General features: G+C 45.4%; 1 protein-coding gene across 4 annotated transcripts in view; it reads right to left on the reverse strand.

Annotated features, from left to right (window-relative positions):
* Positions 1-24,412, reverse strand: part of HDAC5 (histone deacetylase 5) — a 129,177-nt gene that overhangs the window by 75,521 nt on the left and 29,244 nt on the right. For 2 of the 4 annotated variants that reach the window (XM_066628786.1, XM_066628785.1), the window contains exon 1: positions 10,382-11,134. The exons of 1 other annotated variant lie outside the window; for it this stretch is intronic. In XM_066628786.1, the coding sequence (XP_066484883.1) occupies positions 10,382-10,532 (151 nt within the window). In that variant the 5' untranslated portion in view covers positions 10,533-11,134. Of the gene's footprint in view, positions 1-10,381; positions 11,135-24,412 lie in introns of those variants that run through there. One more of the 4 variants, XM_066628787.1, reaches the window with a different exon arrangement.

The following is a 24,412-nucleotide window of genomic DNA, read 5'->3' on the forward strand; positions in this document are numbered from 1 at the left end:
GTAGCCTTTGGTGAGGGACCGTGTCAAACGCCTTCTGAAAGTCCAGATATATAACGTCCACGGGTTCTCCCACATCCACATGCCTGTTGACCTTCTCAAAGAATTCTATAAGGTTCATGAGGCAAGACTTACCCTTACAGAAGCCATGCTGATTCTCCCTCAGCAAGGCCTGTTCATCTATGTGTTTTGAGATCCTATCTTTGATGAGGCATTCCACCATCTTACCCGGTATGGATGTTAGGCTGACCGGCCTATAGTTTCCCGGGTCCCCCCTCTTTCCCTTTTTAAAGATAGGCGTGACATTTGCTATCCTCCAATCTTCTGGCACCATGGCCGTTTTGAGGGACAAGTTGCATACCTTAGTCAAGAGATCTGCAACTTCATTCTTCAATTCCTTAATAACTCTTGGGTGGATGCCATCAGGGCCTGGTGACTTACTGATCTTCAATTAATCAATGAGGTCTGAAACATCTTCTCTTCTAACCTCTATCTGACTTAACTCCTCGGTCAGGAGGGGCCATTCAGGCAGCGGTATCTGCCCGAGGTCTTCTGCCGTGAAGACAGATGCAAAGAACTCATTTAATTTCTCTGCCATCTCTAAGTTCCTTTTATCTCCCCTTTCCCTCCCTCACCATCCAGAGGGCCAACCGCTTCTCTGTCGGGTTTCCTGCTTCAAACATATTTGAAGTACCAGTGGTACTTGCGGAGGTGTCCAGTGGTATTCACATGACCCACAGGACCCAACAGGACCCATCAGGACCCACAGGACCCAACCACCTGAGACCAGCAACGCAATGTGATGAGCAGCAGTAGGAGACTCGGCTCAGCACATAGAGCTCCAGTGTGCACTTTTCTTGTGCTTGAAAAAGCTGTCCCGTCTCTCTCTACTAAGCCCCTTACTGGTAGTTGCCTTACTGCATTTGGCCTGCCAATTCAGAAGTAACTGGTGATGACACCATCACCAGTTACTTCCAGTGGTACTTCCAATAGATGGACCATCAAAGTGGTACAGTGGGGGGCTGAGAAATGCTGTTTTAGAGGAAGGGTGAGATATAAATGTATATCTATTTACATAATTATGTAAATTATGTATATAATTTATGTGTATATTTATGTGTATATTTATGTATATATACATAAGTGTGTATGTATATGTGTATATTTATGTATATGTATATGTGTATATTTATGTACAAAGTGTGTGTGTGTGTGTGTGTGTGTGTGTGTATTACACTATGGGTTGTAGTATCCTAAGACTAAGCTCCATTGAAATCAATTAGTGGTGTTAAGTCACATCCACTGCGGTAGGACTTGAGAACTCTAACTTTCTAAGGGTACAACCTCAAAGTGCATAAATGCTAAGGTATAACTTTATAGGTAGGCCTGTTTAGTGTTCTGCACTTAAAAACAAACAAATCAACAAATTGCAGCAGAGGAATCCAGATCCTCAGGGAGCGCAGTGGTAGCGCAGTGGTAGACCACATGCTTTGCATACAGGAAGTTCTGAGTTGGATCCCTGGTGCTTCTGACTGAAAGAACCTTGAGTAGCAAAACTGGGAAAGAGATCTTGACAAACCTCTGTCAATCAGAAGACAATTCTGTGCTAGTTGGACCAGTGCCCTGGCTTAGTGTGTATGTGTGTGTGTGTGTATGTATATATGTATAAGTGTGTGTGTGTATATATATATACACACACACACACACATACATATATATGTCAATCAGAAGACAATTCTGTGCTAGTTGGACCAGTGCCCTGGCTTAGTGTGTATGTGTATGTGTGTGTGTGTATGTATATATGTATATGTGTATGTGTGTGCATATATACATATACATACACACACACACATACACACTAAGCCAGGGCACTGGTCCAACTAGCACAGAATTGTCTTCTGATTGACAGAGGTTTGTCAAGATCTCTTTCCCAGTTTTGCTACTCAAGGTTCTTTCAGTCAGAAGCACCAGGGATCCAACTCAGAACTTCCTGTATGCAAAGCATGTGGTCTACCACTGCGCTACCACTGCGCTCCCTGAGGATCTGGATTCCTCTGCTGCAATTTGTTGATTTGTTTGTTTTTAAGTGCAGAACACTAAACAGGCCTACCTATAAAGTTATACCTTAGCATTTATGCACTTTGAGGTTGTACCCTTAGAAAGTTAGAGTTCTCAAGTCCTACCGCAGTGGATGTGACTTAACACCACTAATTGATTTCAATGGAGCTTAGTCTTAGGATACTACAACCCATAGTGTTTAAGTTCAAGTGCATATTTATCCTCACAAACTTATAGCAGGAACTCTACAGGAGGGCAGGGCCAACTTGGGCATGACAGTGACAGAAAGCAGACTGGCAAGGGATGACAACCCATAGGCCTCTGGCATTCCTTCTCCCACTGCCTTTATTCAAAAAGGAATTTCCATATTATTCCCTTCTGCAAATCTGAGGAGCAGCAGCACATTGTCGGGAAAAGAGGGGCAGTGGGAAGTCTTGGTTGGCCCAGGGTGAGGGAGAGTGTCTGGAGAGGAATTGCACTCAAAAAGGACAGCGGGTGAAGGGCTAAACACCCCTTCCTGCTTCTCCACTCCAACCCTCCTCCCTCTGCCCAGCAGTGGTAGCCACTGGGGTTTTGTAATCTCCTTCCATGTAATGCCATAGTCTCACCCTAAGCAGCCATCTGTTTATTTGGTAGTGCAGACAGCCACAGAAGCTTTGCTGCTGCCGTCACTGCTAGTAGTCCCACTCTTCCCAAACCCAGTTTCTGATATTTCAGTAAGCACAGCCCACATGTTTTCAATCTTATCTTCACTGGCAAAAGAAAAAGGAACCCGCTGTTTGTTTCGAACAGGATTCTTGGAATACATTGGCAAATGCAGAATTTCACACAACCACGGTTTCTAAACTGAAATGATTCCCCCCCCCTTTTCTCCAAAATTTAGCCAGTGGTTAAAATTTGTGGTTGCAAGACTTGATTCTCTCTCAGCCTTGCTCAGACCCTGCTTCTCAACAAGGGCTAGAGAGAGAGAGAGAGAGAGAGAGAGAGAGAGAGAAAGTTACATCCATCGGGCAGAAAAACCACGGCAGCACTGGCAAGAGTTAAAACTTGGTTGGCAGCAATAAGCAGCTTAGACCTTTGCTCTAAAAATACCCACCCTGATATTCTTAGATACCAGCATGCGCTTTCACACAGCTTCTCTTCAAACCCCCCCCCCCCACCTCAATCATAAAGTATTCACATTTGTTCAGAGTGCCAGTGGAGGACAACAATGGTCAGAAGGAACTAGAATGGGTATGCCAAGAAGATGGGAGGAAAGAAAAAAGGGTGGCAAGGAAGAGTGACAGCAGTTCTTATTAAGGCATTTCACCAGCACATCAGGAATACACTAGCTCCCTATGTTTTCAGCAATAAGCCACAGCAAGACAAAAATGGTGTTAAAACAACCCAGGTGGTTTTTCCATCAGCAAGAAATGACGGCTAGACCAGCAATCCAAGTAATCAACCAGTGTAACAATTAATTTTATTTAGTCACTGGCAAGACTTCTTTGTTGTTTAGAATCATCACTCGGGACTGTGCATGCCCCATTGCCATGGCTGCATGGCCAACATATTCCAAGACAGCAGCCTTGGGCTCTAGCATCTAGCAATCATAAATAGACCTCCAAAGGATCTTGTGTTTGTTAGCTGGTCTTGAAAACAAGATTCTGTCCATCATGGTTAAAAAGAAGATGCACACAGAACCAAAGTCCAGTGAAACCAAGTGACATGGGAGTAGCGTGAAAATGCCAGTGCTTTGAGGGCTAGGTGTGTGCAAGAGCATCAGAACCTGGTCCAGCCCTTTCTCCTTTGCTATTACCCCCTAAATCAGTGGTTCCCAAACTTTTTTGACAAGCATAGATTATGTAGGCTCTTGACCTACTGGGCCATTGGCCATGGCTCCCCATTAAGGATCCCCATTGTATAGGGCAGCGGGTTTTACGCAAGGATTCCATGGCTCCCCTGGTTTCCACAGCTCCCTGAGGAGCCAGGGCTCACAGTTTGGGAACCACTGCCCTAAAAGCTTTTTCATTTCATCTAGTCTCAACTTTCAATACTTTCTTTCAATACTGGCTGGAAAATGACATATACATTGAAAGCAAGCCAAGCTCTTGGAAGGAGAATGCATTATGGAAAAGACTCAAACACAAAGTTATATAATTTGCCTAATTTACTCTGATCATAACTTTTTTTTTTCTTGTGTCAGAATCTGGATTTGGGGTATCAGTGGAGATCAGGGCATGTATGACCCTAATTCCAGTGCAATGACAGTCCAGACGTAAAACTGGAGACAAAGGTGACTCAAACTGCAATCCACAGCATACTTACTTGGGAGAAAGCCTCAATGAGCTCAGTGAGACTTATTTCCAAGTATAAATGCTTAGGAGTGCAATGTTAGAGTCTTAACCTTAGACAGATACAATGGGTCGGTGTATGCATCACAGCCAAACCATGGTGGGTTATCAGTTCTGGTTTGTAGGCAAGTCATAGTGTGCTGTTACCATAGTTTGGCTAATTCCCCTGGCTTCAGGTTCCCCTCAACCACAGAGCTCACCCTTGGGTCACTCATGTCATGACCTTCATTTCTGAGTTTTAAGGCTGGCCTTGGGGAGGTTGGATCAAAAGAACCAGCCTCAGCCTGAGTCTCAGAATTCAGCTTGAAGTCTGAATGTAAACTCACCAGCTAGGAGATCCCCAAACCAGTGACAATGGAGCCAAAGTTCCAAGAATTGGAAACAGCAGAGCCAGCATACCATGAATTGTAGCCAGAGCCCTCAAAGAACTAGATCCTCTGAGGCCCAAAACCTCATACTCCCCTGAGCCTGTACATTAGCACCAGAAGGAATGCAATGCAGCAAAGTTGAAGAGCAAAACTCTAAGCTAGAGGGCTGCCACTTTAAATCTACTCTCCAAACAGGGAGGTGGAGCCTTGAAGGGGTAGACTATGTCTGGAAGTATTTAAGACTTCAATCTATACCTGGCCCTCACTTGGAACTCAACAGGGTTCTGCAGCTCTGACCACTCGTGCCTTGCTGGCATTGAGAGGATGCTCCCTCTAACCTTTCTTGTGTGATTGTTGCAAGGATAACATGTATGGAGAAGAGCCACATATACTGCCCTGAGTTCCACAGAGAAGAGGCAGGATATGAATGTAGTAAAACAAACTACAGATACAGTAATAACATGGTGAGGGAAGAAATCAATGAAGGGAGGAGAAAGAAGATAGAGAGCATGGGAGCCTCAAGTCCATTGGACCATTCTCAATGGTCAAAACATGGTTTTGCTGAGATACCTGAATTGGGCCAGTAGATTTGGGTGCAGCCAGGGATTAACAAATATGATGAGGTGGATGGAGTTGTGAGAGACAGGTGGCAATGGAGGTGCAGATCATGTATGATTCAAGTGAGTCAGAAAAAAAATGCCACCTGCTGAAAGAAGGGAGTTTGAAGGAGGAGTGAGAGAAGGAGCAGAAAAATGGGATGTTTTCCCTTACATCCCCTGTTCTGGCCCCATCCCAAATCCAAAAGGAAGGAGGGGCGTGGCACAATCAGAAAAAGCTGAAAATTGGGCCCAGATGGTCTCCTCAGCTGAGGGTCGCTTCATATGTCACAATGCCTGATTGGTATTTTACATACTAAAAATGTAAAAAGTACTTAGAAACATGCCTTTTAAAGCACATGTTTGATATTACAGGAACATGCTGCAGCAAGATCTCAACCGGCCACAGTTCTGCAAGACACATTCACCTCTCAACTGACTCATGCTTTCAGCCTGCTTCAAGGGTCATGCTCACTGGTGTTTGCAGTGATGGGCATGGCTGGATCTTTTGAACACTGAGACAAGATTTCCTGTGCTGTTCATGAAGAGAACAAGAAGGAAGGCCAGAGAGGAAGACATTGCAGTAACAAGTCTTGTTAGAGAGCACCATACCAAGGCAAATTTCAGGCATAGGGTAAAACAGGAGGACCAAAAGGACTTGGAATAGATCAATCAGCAGCACTGGTCACAGTGAGTTCCACTGGTCACTCTACAGATTCTGTCACCATATTTTCATTTGCTTCTTTTACATCCTTTCAGAGTTCAGCTAACCAGGTGACCTCCACAGTTTGGCTATGATGGAAGAAGGACCAACAATTCCTCCTTTGCAGATTTTTTGCACATTTTTAATGTGCAACAGCTTGAAGAAGGATGTTGGTTTAGTGGTAAACCACCCACTTTGTGAGCAGCAAATGCTAGATTCAATTCCTGGAATCCCCAGGCAGGGCTGGAAAAGATGCCTCTCTGAGACCCTGCAGAGCAAATGCCCCTCAGCATTGGCAACACACAGCTAGAGGAAGATGGCAGGAGTTGATTCCAGGGACTTTGGTTTCCAAAGCATGCACTTTGCTGTTCAGTTATGGCCTCTTCTGAATGGGCTGCAGCTCTTCAGTCTGTTCCACAGGGCCTTATTAAGAGGAGAATGTTTGCTTTGTGGAAGGGCAATTTCCTCATAATCTTGCATAACCTGGAAAAAGCTCGGCTAGCTTCAAAGTGGTTGAAGGTTGAAGAAGGGAGGACACTGTTTACAGAAAAACACAGCCCTAGAAAAGGTGGAGCCTGAACTGCTACACTGGCCAATGTTCATGTTAACAGCGTGCTAGGCGCTGTACAGAATATACTGAGTAGTGAAGTCTCTGCTCCCAAGAGGGCTTGCGAAATATGTCCCATGTCTACATCATTGGTGGGGGGAGTAGCAACAGACAAAAAGGTAACAGGAGTGAGGTTTGCTTATCAAGGCCAGAATAGGACTACAACAATTAGGAGTCCCATCTTGTCCACTCAAGGTACTGGATTCAACAGCCCCTCCTGCCACGTTTTCCACTGTAACTCCCCCCCCCCCACATGTTTTTTCTCCCAAAACACATATAGGCATGTGTCTGGAACCCCCAAGGAGAAGAGGGAATGGAGGACAGAGAACAGCTCAGGTATCTCATCCTTTCCATTTATCCACTTCAGATCACCCTTCTCCTAAGCAGTTGCTTTTTCACAGAAAGTTACATCAGAGCTGTGTTACATGCAAACCAACTCTCTCCTCAGCAAGGCTGCAATTCTATACACACTTACATGGACGTAAGCCCCATCAGAACTCTACTTCCTATTAGACATGCATAGGATTATGCTGAAAGAGCTGTCCAAGATCCACTAGCAAGTGTCCATTCAGAAGGCTAGCCCTCTACCCCAATTCAAAGGATAATGTCTTGTTTCAAAGAGCTGTTCATTGGAACAAAAGATCTAGAACCTCCTAAGTGAATCACTGGTTTCAAACTCCTATGCCAGGACAAAATATACCGCACCGGAAGCATCCCCAGGCACTGTGTCCAGATTTCTTCTTGAAAATCTCCAAGGAAGGCATATCTACATCACAGCTTTTGTAGGTTGGTTCTTCCATAGCTGAGCTGTTGTTTGGGTACAACTGCCATACTTATGGCTTTAAGCAATCAATACATGAGTAAGAAAGAACAATGGAAAGCTACTGTTCCCCCACCCCCACCCCACTGCAGGCAGCTCAGCAACTCTTAGTTTCCACTTAGCAGAATTCATTCTGCTGCTGTCTGGGTAAGACCAGGCCTGAGATCTCCAAGGAAGGAGGTTATATAACTTTCTATGGCAATTTATTTCATTGCTGAGTTACTCAGCAAGCTGTGATGGCTGCAGGAAGCACCAATGCTGTGCCAGTTTTTTCCATAACAAATGCATGAAGTGTGGAAATGAAATATGCATGTGTCTTTAAATACTGGGATACACAAGTCTGGGAAACCAGATTGGCCCACCTGTTGTGTGAATGCAGAAAAGATGCAAACTGAATTTACCATTTACTTGCTGCAGGGAAACACGGGTGTCGTCCCCCCCCCCCCAAACGTAATGAGATCAATTGGGACTTTTACCTTCCTTCCCCTCTGGCTCTTCTTGGCTGGGCACAAGCACCCAGAAGAATGCAAAACATCCATGCACAGCCCTGGAAGGCTGATGGGCATCTTATGTGTTAACCCATTTTTGCCTGGCCCGCATTTGGTCCCTGTTGCATATATGCAGCGCTGGGCAGATTAATCCAACCACCTAGCTCTGGCTCCATGACCATGTACAAATTACTCATGTTTCCAGCCTGTACACGCATCCTTGGCAAAGACGATACCAACTGGATCTATATATGGGAGGGGCCCAGGGTAAGTAATGATTGGGTACATTCTTACAGTGCTCTCATGCCTGACCAAGGAGGCAGGCGGAATAGAGGAAAAGGACTGCAAGCTTACATGGGAAAATAGATTATACCCCACAGTTTCATCACATTGTTCTCATATTTTGACTTTTACTGGGTAATTAGCAGCCACAATAAGAACTGAGACGTGAGTACGAATGCCTTTTTACAACTCTGGGAAAATAGTTCAAATTCTTATGGAGTTGCTTCACCTTTTCAGCAGTTTGAGGATGCAATCCTAAACGCACGCTTACCTGGGAGTAAGTCACACTGAACTCAGCAGGACTAGCTTCCAAGCAGATATGCAAAGGATTGCTCTGAGAATGGCCTGGGTTTTGTTCTCCGAAACCATTGGATGCTGCCACCCATTTCATAACACTGCTCTCTATTTATGCCATTTCAGATACCATAGGATCATGCATGTCTATGTGGCACAAAGAACCTTTCTGCCCACAACAAGCTGCAACTGAAGCCCTGGATGAGATCTCTCTCTCTCTCTCTCTCTCTCTCTCTCTCTCTATTCTCTTCCTAATGAAAACATCACCAAGATTCTCCCAAGGGGCTTATCGCTTGGAGACCAGAATGGTGGCTACCCTGGAAAACACACTTTTCACAACATTTGCAGGCCAATGACAGAAAAGGGAAAGAGCAGTTCCTGGCATAAAATGGTTCTCAAATGTTGCCTGAATAAGACTGAGCTCTTTGGGAGATCCAGGGCTTAATTTCACATTCAACATAAGTCATAGAACATATGAAGTGGGATCAAGGTGGGATTAACCATGCTGCTAGGTATTCTTCAGAGCAGAGCCCAGCACCAAATGAAGCTCATAATTACCCCCAGATTTCCCACTGTGAAATCTGTTTCCATCTTTTCCTCAGAACTCTGTGTTCTTCAAATGCAATGTAGCTCAAAAATATAGCTCTTTCCTTAGAGGAAAAAGCCAGAGGGAAATTTAGAGTGAGAGACGAATCTGTCACCAATCCAGCCAACACAACCCATATGCAGAAACATGCATGTTGGCAAAACCACATTTGTATGATAAAACCAGTAGGTGAGAATATATGGCTTATGGGCAGAAGATCTGTGGAAATAGGATAAAGTACAATGCAGGTCCCCCCCCCCCAAGTCCTTTCAATCTTGCACTGGTAGCTCCTATTAAAGGACAACACTGAAACTCCTAGTCTGTTCCTTTTCCAGAATTTGCTAGCCCTATTTTAGGGGCATATGGCAGAAAGAATAGAGAACAGAATCTACTGAGTTTACACATTGATCCCAAGCAGGGGAACTTTACCATGCAATCTTCAGTTACACGGAGGAGGCCAAATCACTTTCATATGCAGCTGCAACCAACAGGAGAATCTATTCTGTCAACAATAGTTTGACAACCTCTGACTCCAAATTCTGTTAGGCTGTTTAGCATTCAGAGCAGGGCTCAAACATGTTCTGTATATTACAATCCTAAGGAAGAATATGTGCAACTAAAGAGGTACTCTGCACATGCACAGAGGCATGCTGAGCAACAACAGGGAAAACAAATTCTGGAGTGGAATCCTGGTGAGTTATAATTCTGGTTGTTCACTTCTTCAAAAAGAGGAGCTGAGCCACAAATTTGCTTGGACACTGTGTCCTAATTTTTCTATTGCAGGGGAAAGGCAGCCTGTGGTTGTTCATGTTCAGAGGCACTCCCCTTAGCATGCTGTATACAGAATATTGTGGTTTGAGACACAGTGTTTACAAAAACTTTGGGACTGAGGCTGAATGAACAAAATAGTGAAAATTTTTTCACTAGTGACTGTATTAAACATGCAAGATCAAACACTCACTAATTTCAAGCACCAATTCTGCATCAAGATTACATATTTCTAGGTGGAGCATTTCTTGGGTTTCAACAGCCCTGGATTTCAAGAGCCTCCCCCCACATCTGGGCCACATTCTACAGAGTACTGTGTCCCATTGCTAAGAGCTCAGGTGGCACTTTGCACCATTCCAGAACACTCTCCTATGTATCAGCCACTCTGTCCCAAGCTCCAGACCAAGCCTCAAACACACACAACAACTTTCAGAACATTGCTGCTCTTTAGGGCCACCTCACAGATCCACACAACACTCACCTGCCACAGGTATGGCATGGATCTGTGCCCGCGAGAGGAGTTCCAGCGATGGCTCCCGTCCAGAAACTCCATCTGAAGAGAAACACGATTCAGTTTCGTAAATCGTCTGCAACATCTCTGGCAGTCCCCACACCGAGGATACGAGAAGCATGCCAAGGAGCAATCCGTGCACTGCTGTTATCCACCCAGTTTTCTTTATGACAATCCGTTGTACAACCAGAGGCTTCGGAGGCTGGTTTGTGTTTATGCTACAATCGCCATCTCAAACAGTCCAACACCCCCCTCTTATACTAGCCATAAACACATGTGCATTCATCCTCCTACTAAATAAGTTCCCTTAGAAAAGTTCAGTCGTCTCACAAAAGGTGGGGGAACCCCGAGAACAAATCAACAGGAAAGGAAAATAATTATTCTTGCAGATGAGAAATCTCCTTGCAGGGACGGCGTGGAGGGGAGACAACTGTTTTCTCAACTCCAGCAGGAAAGGTTGGAAGAATGTTCCAAGATGCAAAAGGAAGCAGGGTTAAGAGAAGGGGGGAGGAAGGTTTACACCTAGGGTGCAGTTTGATTCACTCCAGGAGGGATGAATTTAGGAACACCTCCCTAGCCATGAGAGAGGGTCTGAATTAAAAACAAAACAAAACCCAGGATGGTGATTCTAGTCTCTAGAAGAGGAGATCTCCGGCAAAATGAAGCCTGAGGTTCCCTGTCATTCTTACAAAGACGACCCTTTAACCAAGCAGCAAGAGTCAGCTCCCTTCCTGCAATTGTTTCCCATCCCTGCCACCAAATGGCTTCTGCCGGGGGTGACCTGAAATAGAACATTGGGGAGGAGCCAGCTATAAATAAACCCAGCCAAGCTCTCTGGGAGCTGGGATGGTTCAGGCAAAAGGAGCCGTCTGCCTATCAGAAGCTGCATTTCAACCACAGGGGTCAGTGGAAAAGATTCCCTGGGGGGAAGGCTGTGCCGGCTGCCAAGCCAAGAGAAGGAAGGCAAGGCAAGAACAAAAGGGGGCGGAATGGCTGCCACTGTACTGTGGATACAGAGTCCACCTACCAATGCTGTGTCTGGCTGGTTTATTGAAGTCCCATGCTTTGTTGGTGCTTTTTTTTTTTTAAATAAAATAGGATTTTCCTTCTGGATACTATTTAACAAAAAACCAAAAGGTAACGATTCACAGTCCACAACTGCAGATATGAGAAACAAGACCAGACTGAGGCTGTGTATGGTTTGCCCTAAACATTTTAAAACAAAAACTGAATCCTGCACTAAGGTAATCCTGCAATAAGGTAAATTTGGTGTTCACAAAAGCAACATTTTTGCGTCTCAGATAAAGCATGTATACTGACCAAAGATAAACATGTGTTGGAACTGTAACCTCCTCTGACTGGTTCGAGTTCTGCTCTGTCCCACCCTCTACACCCTGGGTTCTGAGGTCTTACCCCTGATATCATCAGAATTATCTACGCACCAGGAGGTGGGCATGCCATTTAGACTGAGTCTTACACACAAACTCAGGGGAACTGTGGTTTGACAATTAACTATGGTTAAACAAAGCCAGGAACTGCATTGATATCTCATCCCCTTTCTTCCAAACTCTCTCTCAAGCCTCACGACTCCTCCAATATGCTGCCTTTCTGTTTACTAGCAATTTCCACCAACTTTGCTCAACCAGTTTCCCCTCTAACCCAGTGTTTCTCAACCAATGGTATGGGTACCAACCAGGAATACAACATAACAGACAGTGGTAGGAGGCTCCAAAGTATGCTTTTCCACGCTCAGAAAAGCTCTCCTGTCCACCCTGAGCATCTTACTGGTGTTTGTCACATTGCATCTGACCTACCAACCCAAAAATATCTAGTAATTATGTCAATTACGTTACGTTAGTTACCACCAGTTACGTCCTGTGGGACTTTGAAAAGATGGACCATGTGAAGTGGAACAGTGGAGGACAAACGTTCAGAAATGCTGCTCTAGCTCTATCACCAGGCATAAGACAACAATGGTTACATTCCTTTCATTTCACGGGTTGACAGCTTGGGGGAGATATGAGACATATTGACATAACTCCATAGAGATGGTGGGGGGATTCTGGTCCTCAAATATTCTTGGGGAGACTACAAGACTTGGGAGGTCTTAAAACAACAAAGAGTCTTGTGGCACATTAAGGACACAGGGCCAAATCCTATCCAACTTTCCAGTCCTGGTGTATCCATGCTAATGGGGTATGTGCTGCATCCTGTGGTGGGAGGGTAGTTACGGAGTCCATTACCTCCAGGCTGCACCGCAGCTGCACCAGCTCTGGAAAGTTGGATAGGATTGGGCCCTAACACGTTTACTGGAGGTGAAAGGTTTCATCATCCAGACAGCACTTGTCTGATACTCCAGAAACCCCACACAGCATCGTGTGCTTCAATTGGGAAAAATATGTCACTTGGAGAAGCTTGAAAGGCTGTTTACCTGCTCACATTGGTGAGAACTGAGGACACCTAACTTAAGAAAGAGCACAAACAGAGTGGAAAAGTTTCCTTGGCTCCCTTACATTTTTGTGCCAATTTGCTCTGGCCTATACTGCTCTGGGCCAGGGTATCTTAGAGATCGCCTACTCCCATACAATCCAGCTCGTCCTCTTAGGTCATCAGAGAAGGCCTTTTTACAAGTGCCACCGCCTAGGGAGGTACGTGGGGCGTCAGCAAGAAATAGGGCCTTCTCAGTAGTGGCACCAACACTATGGAACTCCCTTCCCCTTGACTTAAGAATAGCTCCCTCTCTTGAGACCTTTCGGTGAGGCCTGAAGACCTTTCTGTTTAAACAAGCCTTCTGAGTTCTCGGCCTTTTTAACATCTTTTAATATTTTTTACAGGCCTGATTCTTTTATGACTTGCTGCTGCTCTATGCTCTTTTTACCTAATTTTTATTCTGACTGCCATTTTTATGATATGTGTTAATATGTTTTTAATTGTTTAAATTATGTTTTTTAATCTGTTGTAAGCCGCCTTGAGTCCCTTCGGGAAGAAAGGCGGGGTAAAAATAAAGTTATTATTATTATTATTATTAGTTTCCAGAGAAAAAGTTCTAGAATGTTCTTATTTTAAGGCACACATTTTAGCTGGCTTAATATCCTATAGGGCAGGGAGAGTCACAGATCAGCCAGGATGGAAGGGGCCATATAGCCCCTCCCCCAGTAACCCCCTTTGCAATGGGCATCAGCATAGTGCTGCACTTAGTGGAGTGTGCTGCTCCAACTACTGCCGAGCACAATTGCTCAAGAGACAGAAGAAGGAAGGGGAGCACTGTGTCTCATGTGGGCTCTTCCTGCTTTGCCCATTCCCCTGGTCAATAAGGCTACTTCTCTCGAACACTCTGAATACAGTGTGGCATGATTGACCAGGGACAGGTAAGAACATAAGAACATAAGAACAGCCCCACTGGATCAGGCCGTAGGCCCATCTAGTCCAGCTTCCTGTATCTCACAGCGGCCCACCAAATGCCCCAGGGAGCACACCAGATAACAAGAGACCTCATCCTGGTGCTCTCCCCTACATCTGGCATTCTGACTTAACCCATTCCTAAAATCAGGAGGTTGCGCATACACATCATGGCTTGTACCCCATAATGGATTTTTCCTCCAGAAACTCGTCCAATCCCCTTTTAAAGGCGTCTAGGCTAGACGCCAGCACCACATCCTGTGGCAAGGAGTACCACAGACCGACCACGCGCTGAGTAAAGAAATATTTTCTTTTGTCTGTCCTAACCCGCCCAACAATCAATTTTAGTGGATGTCCCCTGGTTCTGGTATTATGTGAGAGTGTAAAGAGCATCTCCCTATCCACTCTGTCCATCCCCTGCATAATTTTGTATGTCTCAATCATGTCCCCCCTCAAGCGTCTCTTTTCTAGGCTGAAGAGGCCCAAACGCCGTAGCCTTTCCTCATAAGGAAGGTGCCCCAGCCCCGTAATCATCTTAGTCGCTCTCTTTTGCACCTTTTCCATTTCCACTATGTCTTTTTTGAGATGTGGTGACCAGAACTGGACACAATACTCCAGGTGTGGCCTTACCATAGATTTGTACAACGGCATTATAATACTAACCGTTTTGTTCTCAATACCCTTCCTAATGATCCCAAGCATAGAATTGGCCTTCTTCACTGCTGCCGCACATTGGGTCGACACTTTCATCGACCTGTCCACCACCACCCCAAGATCTCTCTCCTGATCTGTCACAGACAGCTCAGAACCCATCAGCCTATATCTAAAGTTTTGATTTTTTGCCCCAATGTGCATGACTTTACACTTACTGACATTGAAGCGCATCTGCCATTTTGCTGCCCATTCTGCCAGTCTGGAGAGATCCTTCTGGAGCTCCTCACAATCACTTCTGGTCTTTACCACTCGGAAAAGTTTGGTGTCATCTGCAAACTTAGCCACTTCACTGCTCAACCCTGTCTCCAGGTCATTTATGAAGAGGTTGAAAAGCACCGGTCCCAGGACAGATCCTTGGGGCACACCGCTTTTCACCTCTCTCCATTGTGAAAATTGCCCATTGACACCCACTCTCTGCCTCCTGGCCTCCAACCAGTTCTCAATCCAGGAGAGGACCTGTCCTCTAATTCCCTGACTGTGGAGTTTTTTTCAGTAGCCTTTGGTGAGGGACCGTGTCAAACGCCTTCTGAAAGTCCAGATATATAATGTCCACGGGTTCTCCCGCATCCACATGCCTGTTGACCTTTTCAAAGAATTCTATAAGGTTCGTGAGGCAAGACTTACCCTTACAGAAGCCATGCTGACTCTCCCTCAGCAAGGCCTGTTCGTCTATGTGTTTTGAGATCCTATCTTTGATGAGGCATTCCACCATCTTACCCGGTATAGGTGAAGGAAGTAGTACCAAAGTAGGTATAGGATCTTCTTTCTCTCCTTTCTCCCACCCACCTCGCCCCCCCCCCCCCCACGAATTAGATGGCTTCCAGGAACCCTCCAGATTCAGACTGCTAGAGGAAGTGACCAGACTTTCCAGCACACTTACCACACTAGCAATCTTTCCTGCAAGCTTGGTGCAAGAAAACATGGCCACCTCCATGATTCTGTATGGGGGGGGGGGGACGGGACACAATAGTGCCTTTCTAGCCACTGCATCTCTATGGTAAAGACCCCATATACTTTTGAATTGGACATCATTTTCTGTAATTTCTGTGTAGTTAGCAAGCTAGAGCAGTGGCTCCCAAACGTTTTGGCACTGGGACCCTCTTCTTTAAACGACACTCTTTTGGGACCTGGCTAGGTTTACCAGACTTTTTAAAAAGGAGATCAAGAAAGAAAATATATTTTATTCATTTATTTATAAGTAATAACCAGAAAAAACACCTTCAAACATTTATCTCCCTACATGTATACGTGCTTGCAAATTGCAGGAGCTATGCTCTTTGCAGAGTAATTAGCAGCTACAGTATCTCATTTTTGAACAGCCTAAGGTTGCAGTTTGCAAACTCTCAGGGAGTTTGAAGATCACAGTAAGTCCTTGTAGGGGAGGGAAGGGAGGCAGCAGGGGAAGGGGAAGGCAGGGGCGGGGGAATCCCCAGGATCGCGTCGCTAAGGGGGGCTGCAGGGACTAGGATGTACTCACCAGTCCCTGCAGCCCCCCTTAGCGACACAATCCTGGGGATTGCGTCACTGCCTTCCCCCTCCCCCCGCCCCTTAAGGGAGCAGAGGCCAGGACACTCAGGCCGAGGTGTCATGACGCCCCAGTTTGAATAGCTCTGGCCTAAGGGCTTAAGGCAATTAGTTATCTGCTCTTTCCATCAACCTCTGGTGACCCACCAGTGTGTCCCAACTCACAGTTTGGGAACAACTGTACTAGAGGCATGCTAGGAACGTCACTTCCGGTTATTTTCTAGCCAAAAAACAAACACTCCCTAGTATTGCAATCAAACAGCTAATGACCAGCCAAGGAGCCTGTGGAGTCCCTATCTGATCTTTATCAGATGCACTAACAACAGGGATAGAAGACAGGTCAGAGGGTAAAGGGCATTGGTCAGAAGAAGGTCAGAAGGACTCATCTCCTTTTCTAGGCACTGTGGAGGCTAAACTGCACATCACCTTGTCAGTTTTATTCAGAGGCGTAATTAAGACTTGGAACTTCTCTCCTTAAAGAAAAATACAGCTGGTGGGTGGGATCCAGATCATAACCATGGTGTGAGGTTTAGCCCTTTCCCAGTGCCTTTTTCCTACTGAAAATCACTCTCCCGCACTTGCTATTTGACCCCCAAGCTGCTATTTACTGCAAACAGCAGTTTGGGGAGCAAACAGTAGCTGGAGCAGAGGATGAATAGTGAGGGAAGAAACCACACATGGGAAAATAGTCTCAGCCTGAATTGGGTCCCCCTGCAGTTCAATAAATGAGTTACCAATCAAGCATACCTTCTAACATGTGGAAAAGCCCCACTGAATGACTGGCTGCAATGGGGCTACTTCTGAGTAGAGCTGTAAAGGACTGGGTCATCCTGGTAAGCTTCGCAGCTGCTGAACGTAACCCTCCTTCCTCTTGCCACTTCTGTCCCTACTCTCATGCAGTCCGTCCCACCCCTACTGCACTGTTTACAGATGGATGGGGACAGCAGGGGTGTGTTTAAAGAGAACTCTCTCTCTCTCCCCTTCTCTCTCACTCACTCAGAGAGAGAGAGAGAGAGAGAGAGAGAGAGAGAGAGCCCAGCAGCAGCTCAGTTGCTTTTTACCATGCCTGACACATGTATCAAAAAGATTCATGACTCGGGTCTTTTCAAGTCACAAAAAGGCGACTCAGCAAGTGCCCCTGTTATGACTCGTTTTCAAGTCGAGTCACGGGCGTAATTAAGTGGGCGGAGACTCGTGAATCAACTTAAGTCAAGCCATGCTGGATTTGTTCCATCCCTGGCTGGAATTTCCCTGATGCTTGTCCAATCTGAATGATGGCCCCACAACGTTTTTCATACCACAAACACAGTAAGCAAGCACACCCAGACACAGACAGACTCGAGTCTGCATGCATGGGAACGAGTGCCAAGTCAAGGGGCCCTTGACTCAAGTGTTTTGCAGTCTTCCACGTGTGTAATTCGAGTGCGCAAGAGCTGGTGAAAAATGCTGATTTTCGTGACTCGAACTCAAGTCACCTGACTCAAGTTCCCATCTCTGCCTACATTTAAGGCAAACTGTAGTTTGGCCCAAGAAGTAGGCCACAGAAATAGATAACCAGTCCCATCCCTAATTTCCAGGTGTGCAGGTGGGAACCAAATATGTGGTTCCCCCTTTCTGGCACACAATGCTTCTAAAGTTTTAGAAGGCTGAATGAAGTCTATGTTACTGCTTTATATTCAAAAACTGAGGGGCCAATCACTGAAACCGTTTATTAAAGAATATACACTTTTTTCAGTTGAAATCTTGCAAGGCAAGAAACAAACAATAGAGGCAATACAATTTTCTTTTTAAAACTGTATGATTTAAAACCTCAGCAGTAACAAAGCAACAGTATGAAATCCAATGGGCCCAATAAAACATATCAAATTAAAAACCAGCTAGGCAACATGTAGAAAAATCTGGGAAATTTTTTTCACAAGGTATATGCCCAGCACTCAGATTTTTAAAATTGCACTCTGCATTGCTGGTGGGAGGCTTACATTCCCCAATGGCCCTACTACTAAATGACCCTGCCCCAAACTCCTGCAGCACACTCATGGACCATTCATGACACACTGGCCGAAAATCACTGCTTTAACTTCTTGCTTTTTTCTCTCAAATGGATGGATAGCACAACTTGGTTGGCAACCTTCATTGAAAGACTATGGTATAAGCCAGGGGTGCTCACACTTTTTTGGCTCGAGAGCTACTTTGAAACCCAGCAAGGCCCGGAGATCTACCAGGGGGGAAGGAAGCGTCTGACAGACACCCCCTTTAATGTATGGAGCCCCTGGTGGAGTCTAGTCAGTTTCGTCAGTTTTGTTGCTGCATGCCTGAAGAGCAGCTAAAGTGTCAGTTTCAGTGTCAGTTTAGCTAAATATGTCAGTTTCGTCTAGTCACTAGACGAAACTGACATATTAGCAGTTTGGAGAGACAGGGCTCCGTGATCTACTCATTTTGCCTTGCGATCTACCGGTAGATCGCAATCCACCTATTGAGCACCCCTGGTATAAGCCTACAGCAGCCAGTATTCCCAGGCGGTCTCCCATCCAAGTACTAACCAGACCTGACCCTGCTTAGCTTCCAAGATCATCGGGCATCTGCAGGGGAACAGTTGCTGCAACCCTATAGCACAACTTAATCTCAGGTCATGTTTGAACTGCTGCTGGGTCCCCCCCCCCTACAGTTGGATTCCATCCTTGTACCTCATAGCTCTGCCCCAGAACCAAATTTTATTCCCTATTTTCCCACGGATATGCAGTCTGGTAACATCACCTGGTCCTAGCTAAAAAATGCTTCTGACCTGGCAATCATAATAAGGTGCCAAAACTGAAAAAAATACTCCCTGGTTGCTCATGGTGGACCCAACTTCACAAGGCAAACTTGGAGAATGACCACTGAAGATGAGCAGAGCGTTCAGGCACACTCATGCAAGGGAATGTGGTCGTGGTGAACTAACTACAGGGGGTCCCCCGTATCTGCAGTTTCAGTTAACCGCGGATCGGGTTCATGGGACACCCCATGTATGACCCATCCGGAGGCAGGGGAGCTCCTCCTCACCTCCGGAGGGTTTTCTGAGTCCAGCAGAGGCCATACATCTGCCCATGGCCTCGGCCAGGCTCAGAATGACCCTAAGGAGTTTTTTAAAAAGCAACTTCCGGTTTTTCATGAATGCCTTATAAGGCATTCACCTTGTTTTACTCCCTACAGTCATTCCGAGCCCAGCAGAGGCCATGGGTGGATGCATACTGCCTCTGCTGGGCTCAGAAAATCATCTGGAGACAAGGGGAGAGCTCCCCTCACCTCTGGAGGGTGGGGGGAGGCATCCCCCATATCCATGGATTCACGGCTCTGCAAAAGATTCACCAGGCTACTACTAGCTGCTAGGGGCCCTGTGGCAATGTTTGACACATTGGCCCTGCACCCACCCCAATAGTGTCTTGGGCGCTACTGGTGACACTGAGAAAGAGCATTCAGGAATCAGCCCAGCAGGGTGGGCCCTCTGACAGCCATGGGTCCACAGTCAGTACTCAGCCCAACACCCTCCCTGTCCAGGACAAATCCAGCCAGGTCCCAAGCCAAATGGCAAAAGCAGCTCAAGGAAGCCTCTCAACACACAAATAGATCTTTTAAAGTAATGTTTAACAAGGGCACCAGAAGCAGCATTTAGTGTTCTCCGTGCCAAAGAAAACCAACTCTTAGCTCCCCATCGTTTAAGAAAAGGGAAAGAAAGTAGTATATAACCACAAAATGAGGTGCTCACAGTTTGCAGAAAAAAATATCCAGAGTGGTGCCTGGCCATTCACTACAGAAATGTGTGTGTGTGGGGGGGGGGGGATTCCTTCCTATGACATTCAAATCCCATGGATGAGGAAAACCTAGTGGGGCGGGGGGGGAGGGAGAGAGATGTTCCTAAAGGAGTCCTCTTTCCCCTGATATTAATGAGCCCCAGCCACGCCATAATGTCATCTGAATTTCTTGGGGAAAGGAAACCTGGGAAAGGGAATTTCACTGCCTTCATCCACTCCCGTAACAGGAAGAGAGTGGATTTCCATGGCATAGATTTGAGACCTGGATAACACAATAAATTTAGCTGCAGATCTGTGAAAGTCTCATCTTCAAAACAGTGTTCATTCAGGTTTCACCTGGTTGTCAGACTAGATAGCCCTTTCTAAGAAGGCAAGGGACAGAAAGGAGCAGGGAGGGGGTTTGCCCCTACCTTAAGAGATGATGTGAATGGAGGCTAGACACAGGGCTTTTTTGTGGGAGTGTCCCTTCTATGGAATGACCTCCCCAGGAAGGCTTCACTGGCACTGTCTTTGTTATGTATCAGCTGCCAATCCAAAATGTTTTATTAGCCCAAGCCTTTTCACGATCAATAATCAAGATCCTGTTTTGTCTCATACTGAGTTGTATCCTTAAAAGTGCACATGGAACTAGGGCACCATATTGCACTCTTCCACATGGAGTTACACAAGTAAGATACTGAGCCATAAAGAATTTAGCATTTCAAGCACCAGTGACACGCTGTGCAAAATACTGTGGAACATAATGCACACACTCAAAGCTTGGTCAGATTCCACTCTCTCCCTTGCATGGAAGTTCCTTTATGCACTTTCCTGGGAGTAAGCCTCGCTGAATTCAACAGCACTTACTTCTGACTAGATATGTATAGGATTGTGCAGTTGGGACACAACTCACTGTTTTTGCTTGATTACTGCTATTTTGATATGTGTTTTTACCTTCAGAAGCATTTGTACTTAACAGTGGATTCTTATTTACTGTTTTAATGCTTTGTAAGCCACCTTTTCTCACACTGTCAGACAGAGTATAAATTAACTAAACTAACTAAACAAAGGCCCTCCAATTCATATGAATTTTACAACTGTGGCTTAAATTAAATAGCTTAAAGGGAGCATCAGGGATGATGGAAAATGTCTGTCTGCACTAGCATTACTAGGGTTTGCATCACCCAACGCAGGAGGCCAGTGCGTCACCCTTATGATGGACCTCCTCCTATGCAGTGGGCAGGGCAATGCCCTAGGGAGTGGGCATTGTGGGCATGGTGATGTACCATCATCCCAAAACCATCATCCTGCTGGTTTTTTGGCTATGACTTTTGATAGAATAGAGTTATTTCAATGTGGTTTGTTTCACTGCATTCTGCATGAAATTACACATTGATTGCTATATAACATGATGGTATTAACTACTGCCCATACACAAAATGTTTTGGATGTGAATACACACTGGTCTCTACATTCAGCTGCAGCCAGCCAGTTCTGGAGTTATTCACCATGGCTATCTGACCAGGCTTGCTATCACTTCCATGTCTACAACACCAGATACACGCAAAAATGCAGTCGCAAATACACTCTGCATAGAAATCCAGAGTCATGTCCACATGGGCGCCCTCAAAGATATTCCAGACCACCCCTGAGTGCTTAGCTTTCATTAAAAATAAATAAAAATTTACTCTCTAGCTCTTTTAAATGTGGAGATGTAAAGCAAAGCACATGGGTGATATTCTATTACTCATTAAAGAGTAATAGACAAATAATACTGTTAAAGACTACCCACTTCTGCCCAGCCCACAGGGGTCCATATTTGATCCCTGTTGCATGTACACAATACTGGGCAGAAACGGCTTAAAGAAAATATTTAAATACCTTTAATATGACGATACTTGTATTTTATCCTCTGGCTGTCCTGCAATGATTTCCCCTGACACCCCCATAAAATGTATGGTTATAGGCCTAGAGGAATCTTTTGCTGTTCATGCACAACACAACGTTTCATGAGCGCCTGTGGGCTGAAGTTAGAACAGTAGGACTGCTGGAGAATCTGCATTACTAGTGCAACATACCTACTGCATGCAGTGGTGAAACTACTAGATCAAGCGGGTTATCAGGTTTACGTGCAAGTGTATTGTCGGTAATTACCATTCCCGTTTTCCAAATCAGGAACTCAAAGGAGAAGGGCCCCACCAGTGGCATCGCTAGGGGTGTGCGGGCCGCACCGGGTGACACGCCCAAGGGGGGTAACATGCTAAAATCGCAGCTTTAGGAGCTACCCTGTCATACCATACACCGTTGGATGCGGAATGTCCAGCAGAATGCAGTGCAAACAACAGAATTGAAATAGCTCCTTTCCTTCAAAAGTTATGGCCAAAAGACCGGAAAGAAAAAATGAATGGATCCCTATGGAAAGTGAAAGTGAGCCGTATCGCGTGTTTACTCATGAGTAGGCATACTTGCCATTGTCCATCAGAAAGGGCAGGCTAAGAGGAATCCAACGACACCAAAATGGTCCTGATCCAATGAATACAAACCCCAAAAACACCTGAGAAGGAGGTCCCTCCCTCCCAGCTGCGAGTCTATTGAGCCCTACGGAAAGCGAAGCAGTCTCACGGTCGCGTTTACTTGTGAGTAGGCAGACGTGCCTTGGCTGGTGGTCAGGTCAGGCAAAGGGGAATGTGAGGACACCAGGATGGTCCCGATCCGATGGAACTGGAGCTCAACAAATGCTCCAGAAGGCAGCCTCTCCCCCCCCCCCCAAGGATAAAAAAAAGAGGCTTGAACTGGTCAGGGGAAAGTTTCTTTTTTGCACCTGTAAAGCCAGGTGGGACTTTGTATTGATATGCTTGAAATAGAAGAACTTTAAACTGGGCACTGAAAATCTCACTGATTCTTTTTGGGGGGTTGTTATTGCAGGCAGACTACAGAGTAAGCTCCATTGACCACTATGGGACTTACTTCAGAGTAGACATGCATAGGATTGGGCTCACAGGCTGCAATCCTACCCATACTTTCCTGAGAGTAAGCCCCATTGACCACAATAGGACATACTTCAGAGTAGATTCACTTGGTGGAAAAGGACTGGAATAATTATTTATTATTATTTAAAACTTTATTTAATTATTTCTTTTATTCTAATTTAATTTATAATTATTTATTTTAATTTGTTTGATGATGTCACTTCTGGCCATGACATCACTTCCAATGGGTCCTGGACAGATTGTCATTCTAAAAAGTGGGTCCTGGTGCTAAAAGTTTGAGAACTGCTGCAATGAGGTGTTAGTAAGTTGACATGGGTGTGTGTGACTCTACAAGTTTTCAAAATCACTAAAATCAGAGTTTGGAGGAATAATACCATTGTGTTATATATGAATCAATGCGTGATTTCATGCAGAATGCAATGAAACAAACCACATTGAAATATCTGTGTTCTAACAAAAGGTACAGCCAAAAAAACAGTGGGGGTGGGGCGATGGTACATCACCACGCCCACCACCTGGGGTGTTGCCCCGCCCACTGCATGGGGTGATGTGCAGACCTCCCGCACCAGGTGACGCAAATCTTAGTGACTTCACTGGGCCCCACAATTAATTAATGGTAATGGTAGGGTTCAAGTCTAATATTGCTTTAGCCCCCAAGTATTCCTCTCTGTGACGAATCAGGACTCAATAAGAAATCACATATGAAAATGTACCCAGGACTGGTTTTTAAGACACCATGCCCCGCATGCTATAGTGATAAGTCACTTGCTACAGCCATTTGGATATTTCTGGACAGGTCAAAAGCAAGCCCTGTATTTACCAGCATGTTAATTCAAAACCTAGACTTTTAAAATAGCCCAGGGTTATTTATAGGATTTCTGCCCACTCTAGCCCTCCTCATGTGCTTTTAGACTTGACGTCAGAGAAGTTATTTATGTAGACGTGAGTGAACGAGATAGACCATCAGAGCCTTTTCGTCCACCACACACCCATCTCTGCAGGGGTGGCCTTTGGAATCCCATCAGGAGAGAGGGTCACAGTACCAGGAGAGGAGGCAGAGCACATAGCAGTGCTTGCACCCCACCCTGAGGCCTTGGCTTTCATCTCAGCATGACAGTTACGCCAAGGTTTCCCTTTTTAAACCATACTAACCCAGCTGGAAAGCAGATGGAGCAAGTCACCGCTGAGTGTCTGTGTGTGTTTCAAAAAACAGTAACAGCATAATTATGCAAAGGAAGAAGATAAAAGGACAAAGAAAAAATAAGAACTGAACTGAAGACTACCGATTTTGCTTTGATATCTTTCCATGCTGCCTTCTCAAGTTCTTAAAACTTTGAAAGGGCCTTCCAAGAGGTTTCTTGCCCCCTAATGGGACAAATGCTCAGTTGTTACTTCTTGCAAGGAATTCCAGACTTCTTGAGAGGCAAGACTTCTGACATCATTCTATCTCAAGAAAGACATAGTGGAAATGGAAAAGGTGCAAAAGAGAGCGACTAAGATGATTACGGGGCTGGGGCACCTTCCTTATGAGGAAAGGCTACGGCGTTTGGGCCTCTTCAGCCTAGAAAAGAGACGCTTGAGGGGGGACATGATTGAGACATACAAAA

The sequence above is a fragment of the Tiliqua scincoides genome, chromosome 5 (genome assembly GCF_035046505.1).
Source record: "Tiliqua scincoides isolate rTilSci1 chromosome 5, rTilSci1.hap2, whole genome shotgun sequence".
NCBI lineage: Eukaryota > Metazoa > Chordata > Lepidosauria > Squamata > Scincidae > Tiliqua > Tiliqua scincoides.